General features: G+C 39.3%; 1 protein-coding gene across 1 annotated transcript in view; it reads right to left on the reverse strand.

The window, feature by feature from the left end:
* Positions 1-2,093: 2,093 nt before the first annotated feature.
* The window catches only part of shank1 (SH3 and multiple ankyrin repeat domains 1), a 125,687-nt gene continuing 111,051 nt past the window's right edge, over positions 2,094-16,729 (reverse strand). Inside the window, exons 17-23 of the mRNA XM_031906165.1 lie at positions 16,627-16,704; positions 12,129-12,152; positions 9,555-9,611; positions 9,328-9,452; positions 8,737-8,845; positions 4,707-7,347; positions 2,094-2,811 (exon numbers count right to left, since the gene is read on the reverse strand). Of these exons, the coding sequence (XP_031762025.1) occupies positions 2,241-2,811; positions 4,707-7,347; positions 8,737-8,845; positions 9,328-9,452; positions 9,555-9,611; positions 12,129-12,152; positions 16,627-16,704 (3,605 nt within the window). The 3' untranslated portion in view covers positions 2,094-2,240. The remainder of the gene's footprint in view (positions 2,812-4,706; positions 7,348-8,736; positions 8,846-9,327; positions 9,453-9,554; positions 9,612-12,128; positions 12,153-16,626; positions 16,705-16,729) is intronic.

Below are 16,729 nucleotides of genomic sequence, written 5' to 3' on the forward strand. Positions count from 1 at the left end.
AGCAGTGGATGGGGGCACCAACAAATTGTTAATATGATATTTAAGAATAAAATAGTACATGTAGCTTTAAATTCACAGAACAACAGCAGGGGACTCTTGCCATAGAGGAGGACCCTACACTGTTTTAGTAGTTGTAGAACCATCTTCTAGCTGGCCTGAACTAGAGGGACTGTTGAGACATACTGATGAAGCAGAGGCAACAAAATCATCTGATAAATACAGTTACACAGAGCTACATTTTTCCAGTTAAAAAAATAGTGCTCTATGCCCCTGATGCACCACAAGGTCTGTTCCATCTAAAGCCAATATATGAAGACGCCACTTGCTAAATGGTATATATTTTTGACAAAGGCTGAGGTCCAAGCCATTAAACCTATTACATTCTATCAGTTTTTTGCATGTACTGTGGACAATAGATGCTTTTTATCGATTAGTAAGGGTTACTGGACCAGGCAGACCATGGCTCATGATTATACACAGTCTGTGTGCATCATGTTTGCCTTTATTGCTTTACTCCAATTAAAGAGAAGAAACACCATAGTCAAAAGTAGGTTTAACTTCCATCAATATTGTATCCAGATTTGAGTATGACTGCATGCAAATGAATGATTACCCAGGGATGTCCAAGACAGGAGCTGTAGTTTGAAAGCCAGATAGCGCCAGCTTGGACCTTCCTGATGAAAGTGTTAAAGTATCTATGGCAGGGTAGAGAAACCTGCAGCCTTCCAGATGTTGTTGATCTTTAAGGATCACGGGGTGTTTACCCCTGTTCTATGGAAAGACACAACTAATATACCCATGTGCTAAATCTCTTGTTTGTTTTTTTTACATTTCTCTCTTGTCACTCAAGAACTTTTTGCAGTATCATCATAGTCATACATGTCCACAGTTATTAAAACACACAAGCAATTGATAAAACAACAAAAAAGTAAGGCTATATATTTCTAATATCTACCCACAATGGAATACCTCAGCGATATTCCCCATGGAACAGCAGAAGGTCCTACGTGTGCACGTGGTGCCTAGCTACAGTCCTAGAAATAAATCAATGTAGGTGGGAGAGAAATAAAACAATGACAATGTTGCGTCTGAGTTTAGAAGGAATGTGAGATCCTCAGGCACAACAGCACAGTGGTCATTCGGCTTTGGCTAAAGAGAAAGAGAGAACTCAGTCCATAGAACAAGTAATGAGACAACCATCACTGCTGTCTTTGAAAGAGGAAGAAGGTTAATCATCCCTGTTACAGCTAATCCTCACTCATTATTGGCAATGTGTCATTGCCCTTCCAGCTTGAGACCTTTGTATCCATTTTTACATAGACAAAACACCTTGGCTCACATTTCCCTTCTTATAGAAAAAAATAATAACATCCTGAGCTACAATCATTATTTTTCCCCAGTAATACTGAAATTGTTTTGAAACAAACAATCACTTGGCTGCTGTCATATATATATATATTTTGGCTGCATATATATATATATATATATATAGGATTTTTGCTTTAATATAGACAATAAGAATGCCCATTCATGGATCACCATGATGTCGCAGTGCAAGATGACGACAAGTAAAACACTCCGTGTTTCCTTTTTTAGGAACGGGTTGCAGTCCAGCCAAGGAAATATATATATACTGACTAATTCTCTAATGCAACTTGATGTTACATGTTGAATTACCGTGATATTATTTTATCCGCTTTCTCAATTTAGACATACATTTCGGGGGAAGACTTGGCTTATGATTCTCTGTTCTGTTGCCCACAATCCACTCATTGCTCATATGTTCAAATGATTTTTTTCTTTTTTTCTCCCTGTCTGCCATATTTCATGTTCTGCCTTCCTCGTACATTCTATGTTGACGGTAAATGTGCAGAAACAGAAATACCAGGGCACATGAAATGAGAGCATTGCTATTCGATTCCCATCAGTGCCCCCCAAAAAACTGAGTGTATGTCACAGCTCACATTGAAGCCTCCTTGCCCCATAGTGTAAAAGAAGCAGCTGGTGAATCAATCATTTCATGAAAATTCTGTGCATTGTTGTTAACGTATATATAATATATATATATATAATAATAATTTATATAGTCTTTGTTTTTTTTGTATTTTTGTTAGTTTTTGCTTTTGTTTTACCTTCATATTACATTCAGATATGCCTCCCTTCATGAACCGCTTTAGTTTAGGGAAAATAGATGAATGCAGAAATGTAAGAACTATGAATCAAAAGATTCTTTTTTCAGATCACCTCTCTATGAAGAATTTCAGAGCACGTTCAATGTTCATTCTATGACCGACCCTGGTCACCCCCAGGTCAATGTAGTCCTCCTTGGTTAAAGAAGGTAAGTGGCTACCATCAATTTCATTGTCTAGGAAATGTTCTCGGTGTTCACCAAGGTTTAAATAGTCCAACCAATCGGCTACGTCATATTTTGTCCAGAAGTGAACAGGCTTGGAAGCAAAGGGCTTCTCTGTAGGGGGTAGAATAAAATGCGTGGGGGAAAGAGACCGACTGCCTGTTTGGAAGCTGGGAAAGGACTCACCTCCAGCTGTTGGGGAGCCTCTCAGGTCAAAGACCCCTGTGTAAACAGGGGCTGAAGGCAGGATTGGGAGAGACGAAGGGCGGGGTGTTGGGCTTATTTTGTGTTCTGTGGGTAAAGCTGAAGGGCTGGGTGCTCGTCTCAGCGAAGGGCGAATATCAAAGTCCACACTTTTGGGATGCTTTGAAGGCGGCTGGGGAGACTTGGGCCAGTTGTGAAACATACTGCTTACTGGTTTAGAAGAAATCAAAGATGCCGAAGAATCATCAACTATCCTATGAAAAATGACAATTACAAAACAGAAATAATGTTTATTGTGTTCCTTACAGTTTTTCAGAGACGTATAAATCAAGAGAAAGATATATCAGGCATGCCTAACGATAATGATGGATGTTATAGTTTTATAACTATGCAGTTCCTGCCATGTTTTTTGTTACACACAGGCCTTACGTGTAACAGTCTCTTTTAACAGTCTATTCTTGTTTCAATGGAGAGATAGAGTGAGGCTTTTATGGCATACTTGGCTCAGCCAAGATTGTGCATTCACTTTCTTATTGTTTATTATACATTTTCTGGAGATAGCATTCTATCCAGATAAGTATCTTTTTAATAAATAATAAATGTAAAAATACATAGTGTTTCTCTTTATTCATGATACAAGCAGTTTTTAACCGGCTAATATAATGAATTGTTAACAACAGTGCCACCTGCTGGACATCAGTGGTCTGTTCTAAGCAAACCAACCTTCAATAACCTTTTTTTTTTTACTTCAGTCAGTTGGCAAAATGACCAGCAGGTGGCACTGTGTAACAAATTCACTTGATCAGCAGTTTAAAGACTGCTAATATCAAGAAAACAAGCAAAACTTGTAATAATATAACTTGTACATTACAAAAGTACTTAGATTACAGTACAGGTATGGGATCCATTATCCGGAAACCCCTTATCCAGAAAGTTCTAAATTACGGAAAGGCCATCTCCCATAGACTCCATTATAAGCAAATAATTCAAATTTTTAAAAATGATTTCCTTTTTCTCTGTAATAATAAAACAGAACCTTGTACTTGATCCCAACTAAGATATAATTAATCCTTATTGGGGGCAGAACAATCCTATTGGGTTTATTCAGTATTTAAATGATTTTTAGCAGACTTAAGTTATGGAGATCCAAATTATGGAAGGATCCCTTATCCGGAAAACCCCAGGTCCCGAGCATTCTGGATAAGAGGTCCCATACCTGTACTTAATTCCATTAATTGAGGGTATATGTATTACAGTGATGGCAGACTGAAATATTTATGCCTGCGTATGCCCTGTCTGTTGTACTTTTATAGAGGAAGGAAGGAAATTTATAATCCGGGATTACAAAAGTTTAGGGTAAAAAGATTAAAAAGAGACTTGCAAGGAAATGTAATAAAAGCCATAAAAATTTGGTGATATTCTTCACTGGATAGTTAGTACATTTCAAATGGTAATTGTGAGAAGCCATATTTAGGTCCTGCTATATTAACATATTTTTTAGGGTGTACAAATAATCGCTTTTTCAGTAGAAGGTTATATTACATACAGTACACACTGGGGCAACCAATATTATTTGCAGTGTTTTCCCACTGCCGAATGGCTGCTAAATACCTTCATAGGTTTAAAAACTATATTAAATAAGCACAATTGAATGAATTCCACAAAGAGATTTCCCCAAAAGTTCTTGATCCCACATTGGCCAAGAAGTTCCATGTCTATAACAGTAGGCTTACTGAAAAGATCAGAAATACCTGTATATGTTTCACTGGCCTCTTTTTTTTTTTTTTTTTTTTTAAGCTGTTCAAGGGGTTAGGTGCATCTAGATCTGGACCTTCTTACATGTAAATATAAATGGTCATTACTCAGGTAAGTGGCTTCAACACTTTTCTTGCATTGTCATGTAGCTTTATGACAAAGACATATTGGTCCACAATGCACATTTCAATTTTTTGACCCATATCTCATTACACTAAAGATACAGCGGTAATATGTGCATATTTTGCAAACGCTGTAACTCTCCCAATTTGTTAAGTTGCTCAGAATATGTTTATTTAATATAGATAAATCAATAAACATATCAATGGGAAACCTGATTTAAACCATAAAATATCAAGTTAAAGCAATCATTTATAAAACAGCATAGAAGTACCTGTGCCTTTGCAAAGAAGTTGGTCTCTCTGGTGTAAAAGCCACGGCTGATTCTGGAGACCTGGACCATGAAACACCACTCATATGCTGGAGTTTTGAGCTTAGTTCTGTGATCATGGTAGGTTTACCAGCTGAGACAGGAGATGTCTTCTCCTGAGAATAGTCCTCCCATGGAAGAGTGGGAGATTTACGTTGACTGTCCTTTGTGGATTCTGAAGGAGCAATGAGTGATGGCCCCTGTGAGGGAGTAAGAGTAAAGACATTTTCTGTGCAGGGGGAAATTGATATGGTGGTACTTGTGGCAGTAATGGGATCCCTGAGTAGCCCAGGGGTTCTACTTGGGAATGTCCGGGTCCGGATCTTGTTTTGAAGGACAGCTTTTTCAGCACCAAATGCTTGCCCATCCAGATAAGTTATGTAGGTGTCCAAAAGTTCAGTTCCTTCTGTTGACAGACCTGACATGCTTGATAATGTAGATACACTACTAATAGTTTCGAGATGGTGGTCACTGCTACTTCGACTGTCAATCTCTTCAATGCCAGAGTCAGTCACAGTTTCTATGGTGTCCGAAGCTGGTATTTGAATGGATGAAACAACAGATGAAAAATTAACATGAGGTTCTTTGGGTTCTGGTGTCCCCTGGGTTAGGTTTGCTACTTCGCTATCATAAGAAGTGAGGCTAGAAGTTGTAGAGTCTAATGCAGTGGTAATGCCGGAGTCAGGAGGGGCTGGAGGCAGAGGTGGTGGGAGTGTATTAACTCCACTAGATACTCCTGGAGGAGAGTCGGGCTTGTCAAAGCTGTTTGAAAATTCTAAGGGTGGTGGGAGGGGTTCTGTAAACAGAAAATCATCATCAACATCAATAGATGGGGCTGGTGGTGGTAAAACTAACAAGGGAAGGCCATTCTCTTTGGAACTGGATTCATGTGTCATACAGTTTGTGCTAGATACTGTAGGGTGATTAACTGTGGGGCTTGGTGGAGGTCTCTCATGTTTTACTTTGACCATGGCTACCTTACTTTGTTCTTCTTCTTCCTTATGAGTGGAGTTCTCCATGAAACGCACATGAAGCTCTATCTTTTCTTGCCCGTCAGCCCTTTTCTCCCAAGCTTTACCTTGTTCAACACCTTGCAGTAACAAAAGAGCAGGTGATCGGTGTCCAGAGCTCTCATCTGATTTTCTCTCCCCTCCAGTATTCATCATGCAAGACTTGTAATCAATCTCCTTTTTTCTAACAGATGCAGAATCCCAACGTCGGTGTGTGGGGCTGCTTTGGGAGTCAATTGACGACTTTTGCTGCTCCACAAACCTAGGTGAGCACGGACGAGACTTCCTTTCTTCTATTTCATTTCTGCTATGTTGCTGAGACTCTTTCAAAGCTCTTTCTCTTGCTGCCAAAGCAAGACCAAGTGGAGAGCTAGGATCTAAAATTTTTCCAGTTAAGGGATGGATTAGTGGGGTTACTACTCCCCCTGCTGGATTCACACTTGACATTGTTAGTGGACTGGAACTAGACTGCAGCTGTGGTATAAAAGTAGAACATACTGTGCTAAAAGCGCTGGTTGTACTAGAACCATATGACTTGCCAGTTTTGGGCTGGTAAGAGTATCCACCAGTAATGTCTCTGTTTACAGGAATTCCAAAATTTGCAGGGAGGTGCATATATGGTTCACTAGAAAACATACCCTCATCAATAGATTTGGAATGCTTTAGTCGTGGAGCCGGCGTGGGTTCTGTATCTTCATCTGTGGACAAAAAGAGAGCTGACTTTCGTCGGGCCTCATTAAACCATTCACGGTCCCGCCGTGCTGCACCAACAATTGCTGCTCCAAAGCGACTAGTAAAATCCATATTATCACTTGGGGGTAGAGTTGGGATTGGGACTGGCTCTGGTTGGTTTTCTGCCTCCATGCTACTACCTTGACTGCTCCGCCCACTGCTACTAGTTGAGGGAGCTTTAATAATAATGGTGGGGATAGGAATAGAACTTTTTTCATGGGACTTTGTGACCTGCTGCTGCTGCTGCTGGTGATGTGACTGGTATTGCTGCTGTTGCAGTTGCTGCTGTAACTGTTGCTGCTGCTGTTCAAATTGTTCATTTTCCACTTTAACCTGTTTCACTAGTTGTCCTTTCCGATGCATTGCTTTTGGTGGAACATACATTGCTGTACTGGCAGCTCTGGCAGGAAGATTAAAGTAACGGATTTCTTGTGCCTGAGACCTCCAGCTTCTCATATTTGCTGGTGAGGCCATGCCCATGCGAATCTGTTCTTCATTTCCTTGGTCAGAGTCTTGGTGGTAAAGCTGCATTTTTTCTCGTTTCTGCGATGCCTCCATCATTTGCTGGTCATACATACTTGTATCCTGACGCATAGATGGGGAGTACATCTTTACATCTCTTACATCTCTTACATCTCTTACATCTCTTACATCTCTTACATCTCTTACATCTCCACTTTGATTAAAGTTTGATCTTATTCCTGGACTAACTCTTGGTGAAGGTGAGGGCGCAGTGTTATATGGAGGATCGGGGGCAGAAGTTGTAGGAGGCGGAGGAATGTCTTCAGAACTGGGAACAGAGAGACTGCGGTTGAATTTCATTGAAGGTGTAGACAAGAACGGCTTATCTTCTTCAGCGGCTCCTATATAAAACACATTGCTTTCAGTTCTGATTGCATTCATTGGCAAATTAGTTTTTTACAAGCAAGTCACGTAGGAGTCATTTTAACATTAACTTCGCTTTATGGTTTAGATGGCTGGTCAGTTATTGGCAATTTTGTCTTATAAAATCACAATAAATGGCAATATACAAGTGTGGGTATACTCAAACCATCTGGCTGGAACCAACCAGGAAACAGGAAGGTTAAACTTAAAAAAATAAAAACATACAAAATAAATAAATAAGACCAAGAAAGAAGTTGCTTAGATTATTTCTCTCCTTTTCATGCAACATTATTATAATGCAATAGATTTTGCATCAACAAATACGTTTTTTCTTTAATTTATGTACATTCCTCATGTTCCTACAATTTATGTTCATGTTCACTCAGAAATTTCACCAGAAGCCCCAAATATTATAAATGGACTTTGGATTTAGAACTTTTCTCCCGTCAAGTCTGGGAACCGACTTTTGTCTTTTTGAAAAATAGATTTTCATAGGGAAAACTTCAAGAATTTAGCTTTCAGACAAATACTTTTTTGGGAAAAAGTCTGAGAATGTGTCTTTCAACTAGAGATGCACCGAACCCTGGATTCGGTTAGGGATTTGGCCGAACCGGATCTGCGGTCCCAGCCAAACCGAATCCGAATGCTAATTTGGATTCGGTTTGGGATTCACCCGAATCCTGCTGGGTGGGTTCGGAGGTTTGGCCAAACCCAAAAAAAAAGGGTTCGGTGCATCCCTACTTTCAACCAAAGAACTTAGGAAGATTCTAAGAAATTGTCATTCAGCCAAAGAATCCTTGGGAAGATTCTAAGATGTTGTTGTCTAAAATCTAAATTATCTTTCAGCCAAGGAATTCTTGGGAAGATTCTATGGGGGAAAATGTAATAAAAGTCAGTAATGGAAAAATATAAGCAATGCAAATTTGTTTTTGCGCAAATTTAATGCGGAAACTCTTTAGCCACCACTTCTGTTTATGACTTTTATTTCATTCCTCCGTAAGAATTTGTGGTTGTTTAAAAGCTAAGAAATTGTTTTTCAGCCACAGAATTCTTTGTAATCTGCCACGGTCCTTTCTTGGGGATAATATCAGATGTTTTGTTGTGATCTACAACAAAAACATGGCCATAAAATTTCAAACTCTAGCAAACCTTTTTTTAACTAATGGCTGCCATGGATTCATATAACGTTTATTTATATTAGTGTAAAAATGTATATTAAGGAGAAATCCCTAATTTAAACAGAAGATGTTATTTACATATAATCTACTCATCCCAAAAAATGAAAAGATGCTGAAAAGTTTGACACATGAGCAAAGCAGTAAAGCCCCAACCAGACACCCCAACACTTTCACCTCAGCTGTTCTTACCAATGGACTTTTGTCGTAGCATCATGGCCTGTGAGGGGTTAGATGCAAGAAATGATGGCCTCTCATACATAGACTGGGCACTTGGTACTCTGTGCTGCCCAAAGTTTGGCTAAAAACAAAATCAGATGAGTAATAGCAAAGGGCATAGATCACAATTACAATATAACTACTTATTTTATACACTAGATTGTCAATTGCCAATTGCTAAACTAGCTGTTTAAGTTCAGTCATGTCATGTCAAGTCAGTATGGAGGACCTCTATGATCAACAAGCATCTGTATATCATTCATGCTATTAAAGTAAGAACCAATCAGTTTCAGAGTCTCTAGCGGAGTGCTAAACTAGAACTTGATCACTGGAGGTAAATACTATCAACTGTATAGGACTGTACGTAGTCATCGGTGGGGCAGTTCAATATCAAAAGCAGTAAAACTTGGAATAGATCCAGATCTGAAGGACAGTAATTTGTACAGCATTTGACAAAACCAATGCATGGGTGTACTACACCAACATCAGGACATCTTGGCATGTTTAGTTTCCACTGGATAACACAGGAAAAGACCAACAGTTTCATCTCAAATGACATAATACCTCTGCAGAGAAAAATCCCTTTCCAGCAGCCCTGGATGCTCCCATTGAAGCCAGAGTCCCTGGACTAGAGCTCTCATTGACACTGATTGTCTGCTGGGCTGCAGCCAAGATTTCATCCAGTTTATCTGTAAGTGGAGAAATGAGTTGACTACCAGTTTCACTTGAATGCTGATGCTGAAATAACCCAACTGACTGTGAAGTTAAATCTTATTGTGCTCTTTTCTTACTTAGTGCCATTTGGTACACCGTTCTTTTCTTCTCTGTATTCTGGGGTGGTTCATAATCTGAAAGAAAAAAATGTCAATAATAAACATGTTGGGCATAAACAACAAGACAACCCACTACAGGAGCAAATATAAACATCTTTAGCTATTAAAACTGAACAGGGGCACACAACACTTTAAAGAGGTTACTTATTGTATACTTTGTTCCCCTTCAAACAACTGTTCTCCCCACGGCCACTAGGGGTAAGCGGGAGAGGAAGCCTAACTAAATAATACCATTGAATTTATCTATCTGATCGTTATATATATTTAATTAAGCATTATATAAATTAATATTATATATACTTTTGTAACATATTAACTCTGTTGCATAAATCTATTTTTCTGGTGAAAAAGCTAAGAAAATTTGCTTGAACTCTACAAAATAAAAAAAAATAAAAAAAAAAAAATCTAAAAGGGACAATATGGACCTAACATGAAACATTCCCAGCGGCTGTGGGAGTGAGTACTGGCAGAGTTCATTGCATGACACAGAATCTCTTGGAACCCATTTATTCAAGAGCATTAACTCTTTCTCCATTATATTAATAACACTGCTATTAACTTGCTTGTGCCATCATTTTATTCTAAGCAATTTTCAGCAGTAATTAAACATAACTAATATTTTTATTATGTTCTAAAATGTATTTATGATGCATGATATTCAAGATAATCATCTGATGCTAAATGAGGGTGATACTCTAATACTGGTGGCTTATCATGACCTATTTATACCCCAGGCAGGAAGGAAGGAGGCATTATTGGGGTGTAACTGGGTGTGAATTGAATTAGCATGGTCATCCAAAATCATTTCCCAGGAGCCTGGTGTCTCCTGAGTCTTCCACAAACAAGCTAAAGACTGCTCCCACTAATTGCTACCAAATGCTCCCATTTGTACAGATCTCTACAATGAAAACTTGGGATAAATCATGGTGCCAAATTTTACCCTATCCCCATTGTGAATCCAATATGCTCCCAGTACTCACATATAAATATATATGTAAATCTCTATATTGCATGCTACTGAATTACATTCTGTCACATTACAAGGTAGGAGGTGAGGGTTAGAGTCCACTTAAAGAGCCAATGGCTGCATTATTTTAGTGGAACCCAGAACCACATTCATGGAGCAAAATAACATTACAGAAGCTCCTTAAAACTACTATATACACTCCTATGAACATGAAACTCAAGTCTCATTTGGGTCAAAGTCACGTTCCCTGGCTGAGAAAATAAAATAAGACAGCCCTGGGGTAGGTAGTACAGATCATAGCTCTGTAACTAAGTACTGGGGCAATTTTGATGCACTTATTAGTGAGACTAATATAAATAGGGCCATTTACAATGTACAGAGAGTGTGGAACCATAAGGGCAGGGGTACATGGGGAGATTAGTGGCACCGTGACAAACCTCTGTTGTCGCGGGCGACTAATCTCCCCGCAATGCCATCCCACTGGCTAGAATGTAAATCACTGGTGGGATGGCATACGTGGCACCGCGATTTGCCAAAGTTGTCTTGAGACGAAGATTTGTCACGCGGTGACTAATCTCCCCGTGTGTCACTGCCCTAAAAAAGCACTATTACATTTGTGTTTTTTATACTATATAAATTATATAAATAAAATAGTTTTCTTCAGTTGTATATTTTAACCAATCCCATGATTTCTGCAAGAGACAAAGCCGTCCCACCTTGTGTCAGGGAGGAGTAAGCAATGTAATCTCTGGTTGTTGGATGGCCTATATAACTGACCAAAGATGGAGTGTGATTTATTGAAGCATCAAGCATTCATGGCCAAACCACTGATTAAATAGTGGGATGTGCACTGTGTGCACAAGGTGGCACAATAAAGCCTCTTCCATCTGTTGCTTGATAACTGGAACTGTTAACATTCTAAGAACAACTAATCAATGTAATGCCTCATAAATTCTATATCATTCAATATGGTCAGGGTCTCTGTATCAGAGTCAATCTCTATATTAGTGGAAAGATTTCAGTATGAAAGATTGAAATGTGATTTGCTAATGGAAGGGATCCTCAACCTTTTTTACCTGTGAGCCACATTCAAATGTAAAAAGAGTTGGAGAGCAACACAAGCATGAAAAATGTTTCTGGGGTTACAAATAAGGGCTCTGACTGGTGCCTTGGCAGCCCCTATGTAGACTGGCAGCCTACAGAAGGTTCTGTTTGTCACTACACCTGGTTTTTATGCAACCAAAACCAACCAGGAATTCAAAAATAAGCACCTGCTTAAGGCCACTGGGAGCAACATCCAAGGGGTTGGGGAGCAACATGTTGCTTAGGAGCCACTGGTTGGGGATCACTGGCTTATGGTATCAGAACAATAAGCCACCTCTTGTGCAAAGTAAGTCTAGTGCACAGTAGAAGGGATCGGCACCCCCACAATTCACGTAAAACTAGATAGGATTCGTTGAGTTACTAATTATCTTGAATTTAAATAATAGTATTAGTCAGGTCACAGAAATTCATGTTCACATTTGAAATCATCATCTTGGCCATCAGCAATCCAATATACTCACCATTTTTCTTTTTCCAGGGTGAAACTAGGAAAAGCAGCAAAGAGTCAGTCAGATAAGCACATTTTCAAGCCTTTGTACAAGCCCATGTGAGCAGTCCTTACTCATCCCTCCCACCGCTCGCAGCAAAATTAAGGTGAACATAACTTACACTTGATATTTTGAGGCTCCTCCGCATGCCAGTCTCCATTCCCTCAGTAATGGATCCTTGCTGCTGAGAGCTACCTTACCATCAAAATGTGGGGTGGATGTGGCTGGTGGTTTGGGTAGGGTAATGTATGGCCTCTGGATTTACCTAATCACCTAAAATGGGTGCAAATGGTGTCTTGCAATCAGGATATAAAGTTTGAATTTTGCATAACAACTTACTGTAGAAAGGAGATAAACCGTGAACTGACGGCACGGATAGTAGAATTCTACACTGCTGTCGTAATGTTTTATTCCCAGGGACGAGAAGTGCATGTGAGTTATGTTTGGCTGTAAATTTTATGGGAAATTGGAAAATGCAGATTTATGTCTTATACGGACATTCAACCATAAATTGTGCTGTATTTTAGCCATTTGAAGATCTGATTTAAAGGGTCTCATAATCTGTTTTTTTGTGCTACGCCCATATAGATTTATCCATGTCTGAATCCTATCAAAATGTCAAGCCGTTCAGTGATAAGAAGAACTCATTATCACTGATGGGCGACAGTGCAGACATGGGAAGGGATTGTGTCCATGGTTGTGTGAATGTTCAGAGCAGTATTTCATGACTTTAGATGATCTGACCTAGATTAATGTTGTCTATAAATTAAACACATTGTAATGTTAAGGGTTATTGTGTTGGAATCATGGAATCGTGGTCACCCAAGCAGCAGAAGTAGAGGTTTTTGATCTTTTCCGGGCCCCAGAAACCTTCAGTATAATGACATCTCACAACTTTACTGGGCTCTCTCCACTGGTTACCAATATAAACATTACAGTGACCAATTTTTTGAGACCTCGCCCAGAGATTAGTGGATCATAGCTAAAAAAAGTATCATATAATTGCACAGTAGTATAAAAATAATTTACAACTGCCCCTGCCTGCCCTACACTTCCCATGAAAGGTGAGCCTGGTTGGGGTTTATTCGGGGGTATTGCATTTGAAAATGGTTGTTAGGGGGAGTCTCATAGGTGTTTAATTATGTTCGGGAGGCTGCTGTGCTACCCACAAAGGAGGCATATGTATTAAAGGTATTTCTTAATATGACTTAATGAACCTTTTTTCACAAATGAGTGAGAGCAGCAATCATTTGGTCTTTTGGTGTGCTATCCCCATTAATGTGGGTATGGTCTTAAAAGTTCTTGTGATTACATGGGTGTGGTTTAAAAAACAGAGAGTGGTCAACGCTGGCTTCTATTATCAGCCCTTAACCAACTAGCCCAGAATAATTCTGGTCCTCAGTACCACAAAAGTTGGACAGCACTGGTATACAGTAGATGATGGAAGTCTTTGAGTGAATAGGTAATAAAGAACATTGTGAAGAAAATGTGAGTATAAAGGGGATATTGTAGAGATAAATAAAGAACATTGTGAAGAATATGTGAGTATAAAGGGAAGATTGTACAGATACATTGTTGGATATATTGAACAATATATAGTGAGTTCACTCAGGCAGATAGCTGTTCAGTGCATGTACTGTAAGTGTTATAAGCAGCAACAGTTGGTACTTGTAGATAAGCGATTGTGTGCCATCTGTGCTTGTGGCTGTCACTGATATGTACTGAAAAGTACAAATTGGAAAGGCTGTTTTATGAGTGAGGGAATGTGAATGCATTGGTAGAGAGTCTATAGCTGCCTCTGATTTGTATGTCCCCTAGTGTGAGCTTGGACTAGAAATAGAGCCTATTTAAAAGTCAGGGGGGCAATCAAGATCCACATTATTTACCTTGCTTATTTTTGCATTGACTTTATTTATTATGTCTGAATTTATTAATATCTGAAAACGTAGCTTATTCGCTAACCTCTAGTCACAATACATGGTTTATATAAATACAAAGGTGAGCATTAAGCTGCTCTGGCATAATCTGTTATATAATCTATACATGGACAGTATGTACAGTATCACTGGCTGAAGTAGCAAGGCTAATGATGACGTTTGCAGGGTGCACTGCCTCACCTTTACCAGCCGCGTGACATGGGTAATTTATTTGTCATCTATATACCTTGTCTAATTAATGAATCAGACAATATGTCAATAAAAGCTGGACTATGGTCATTAGATACGGCCCATGAAAACCAAATACAAAGATATCTATGAACTTTTACTTTTTACGTGTGTTGAAAAATTTACCTTTTTCCACTTTATATTTATATAATAAAAGAGCAAATGGTGAAATAATATGATTCAATATAAAAGAGGACAATGAAGGAAGAATACATGGCAATGACCATTGGGACATGGGAAGTATATATAGAATATGGAAGGAAAGAGAAGGAGAAGAAAGTTGCTCATCATTAACACATCAGCTCTCTAACACATTATCTTTTTTTTTTTTGGCAAGCCAATTATGGACTTTATGAGCTGATAACTGGGCCAAGCATGCCTTAATAATTAATAACATCGATGTGGGTGATAGAGGCAAGGTTTCCTCAAGTCTAGTAGCCCACAGCAATCTATCAACATCTACTGTTCCTGGTCCACGGGTCAAAAACATCTGATTAAATATTGCTGTGTTACTAGACCTGGGCAAACATTGTCCTTGTTATTACTCCCACTTTTCCCACACTTTAGCCCTGGTCTAGAGCAATGGAAGAAAATGCAAATCCAAGCCAAAATGGCGACTCTGGGACATTCTGGTGAGACATGCACAGCCAATATGACATTGTACTTGTACAATAAAATGTCTTGATATTTATATTGCACTGTAGAAATCATATACTAGTGTTAACAAATGGCTGTAGGTCAAAATAACAGATATTAATATATGGTGGAGAAAGATGAGCCAAGATGAGCAATTGCTAACCTATCACCCTAATGCTGGCCATACACGTGGCGATCTGACGATGTTTCGTGCGACCATCGGTCACACGAAACATCGTCAGATCCGCCACACACCATTCAGGGCTGAATCGGCAGGTAAGGAGGTAGAAACAATAGGATTTCTACCTCCTTCTGCCGATTCAGCGCTGAAGGGAGATTTTGGTCAGGTGCCTTCTATGGCGCCCGATCAAAATTTTCAAACTGGTCCGATCGGCGAGTCGGCCGATATCAGCAGCTTCCTGCGATATCGGTTGACTCGCCGACATGCCATACACGCACCAAATATCGTACGGTACGAGGTTTCGGACGATAGTATCGGTGCGTGTATGGCCAGCTTAAGTAAGACTCTACTATTAGTTGAATGTGCAACAGTGAATAGAAAGAAACAAAGATAACAGGAAGATTAGGGCATGTCAAGACCATCCTATTTATGCATATAAGTGGGAAGTCCAACTAATTAAAAAGGGGTGGGGGAGCAACACAAGCATAAAAAAAGCTCCTGGGGGTGCCAAATATGGGACGTGATTGGGTATTTGGTATTCCCTATGTGGACTGGAAGTCAACATGAGGCTCTGTTTGGCAGTACACGTAGATATTATCAAAACTTGCCTCTAAGCCAGGAATTTAAAAATAAGCAGCTGCCTTGAGGCCACTGGGAGCAACATCCAAGGGGTTGGGGAGCAACATGTTGCTTAGGAGCCACTGGTTGGGGATCACTGCCCTTATGTTTCCTGCTTTTTCTTAGTACTTAAGAATATCTGTGCCTGCATAGGTTTATAGTATCTCTCTGTACATAAAATACATTTAGTAAATTATTCCTGCTAGATTATTCATTTATTCAAAATGACATATTGCTTTGGCTATGCCCCCAGCAGTTTACCCTGGCAGTTACTTGTAATGAAACCATTACACAATAGAAGGGCTGCAGGATGTCCAGCCAGACTGACACAATGGCATTTTAGGCAAGGCTGACACTGCCAGTAACAAGGGGAAATATTAAAAAAAAATATATATATATATAAATATATATCTGTAACATTAATGCTTCCGTAGGTCAAATATAAAGGAGAACTAATAATGACTGTTATTCTCCTTAGATCAACACAAACAGAATAATACATTTCAAGCGACTGCAGATCCCATCTATACTCTGTTGCAGTGTAATAAGGATATTCTAAGCAATTTAATAGGCTCACACAGTACCTTGCTTTCTATAATGAAAGAATTCATGGCAGTTCCAATCTACTTATAAAAGGAGTATATTTTGCCTAAAAGAGATCAGAACTGCTGCTTTAAAAGGAACCATTTGCTCAAAAAACAAAAACCCTACAACAATGTTAATGTTCGGAGTGCATGGTGTGACTGTGGCTCGTGCAGTTAGGAACGCATTGCTGGGGAATGGCTAAAAGATGCCTGGGAAGCTAAGCATTCATGCTATGGCATTCTCTGAGAAGTCAACGGCACATTGTATAAATCCTTGGAAGACTTACCCATTTCTTCCAGCTCTGAAGTCATGGATTTTGACCGAAGGGAAATTGCAGGTGGTGTAACTCGCTTTTGCTGCGGCACTGTAAGGATTCATGCAAAGGGGCA

The sequence above is a fragment of the Xenopus tropicalis genome, chromosome 7, assembly GCF_000004195.4.
Source record: "Xenopus tropicalis strain Nigerian chromosome 7, UCB_Xtro_10.0, whole genome shotgun sequence".
NCBI lineage: Eukaryota > Metazoa > Chordata > Amphibia > Anura > Pipidae > Xenopus > Xenopus tropicalis.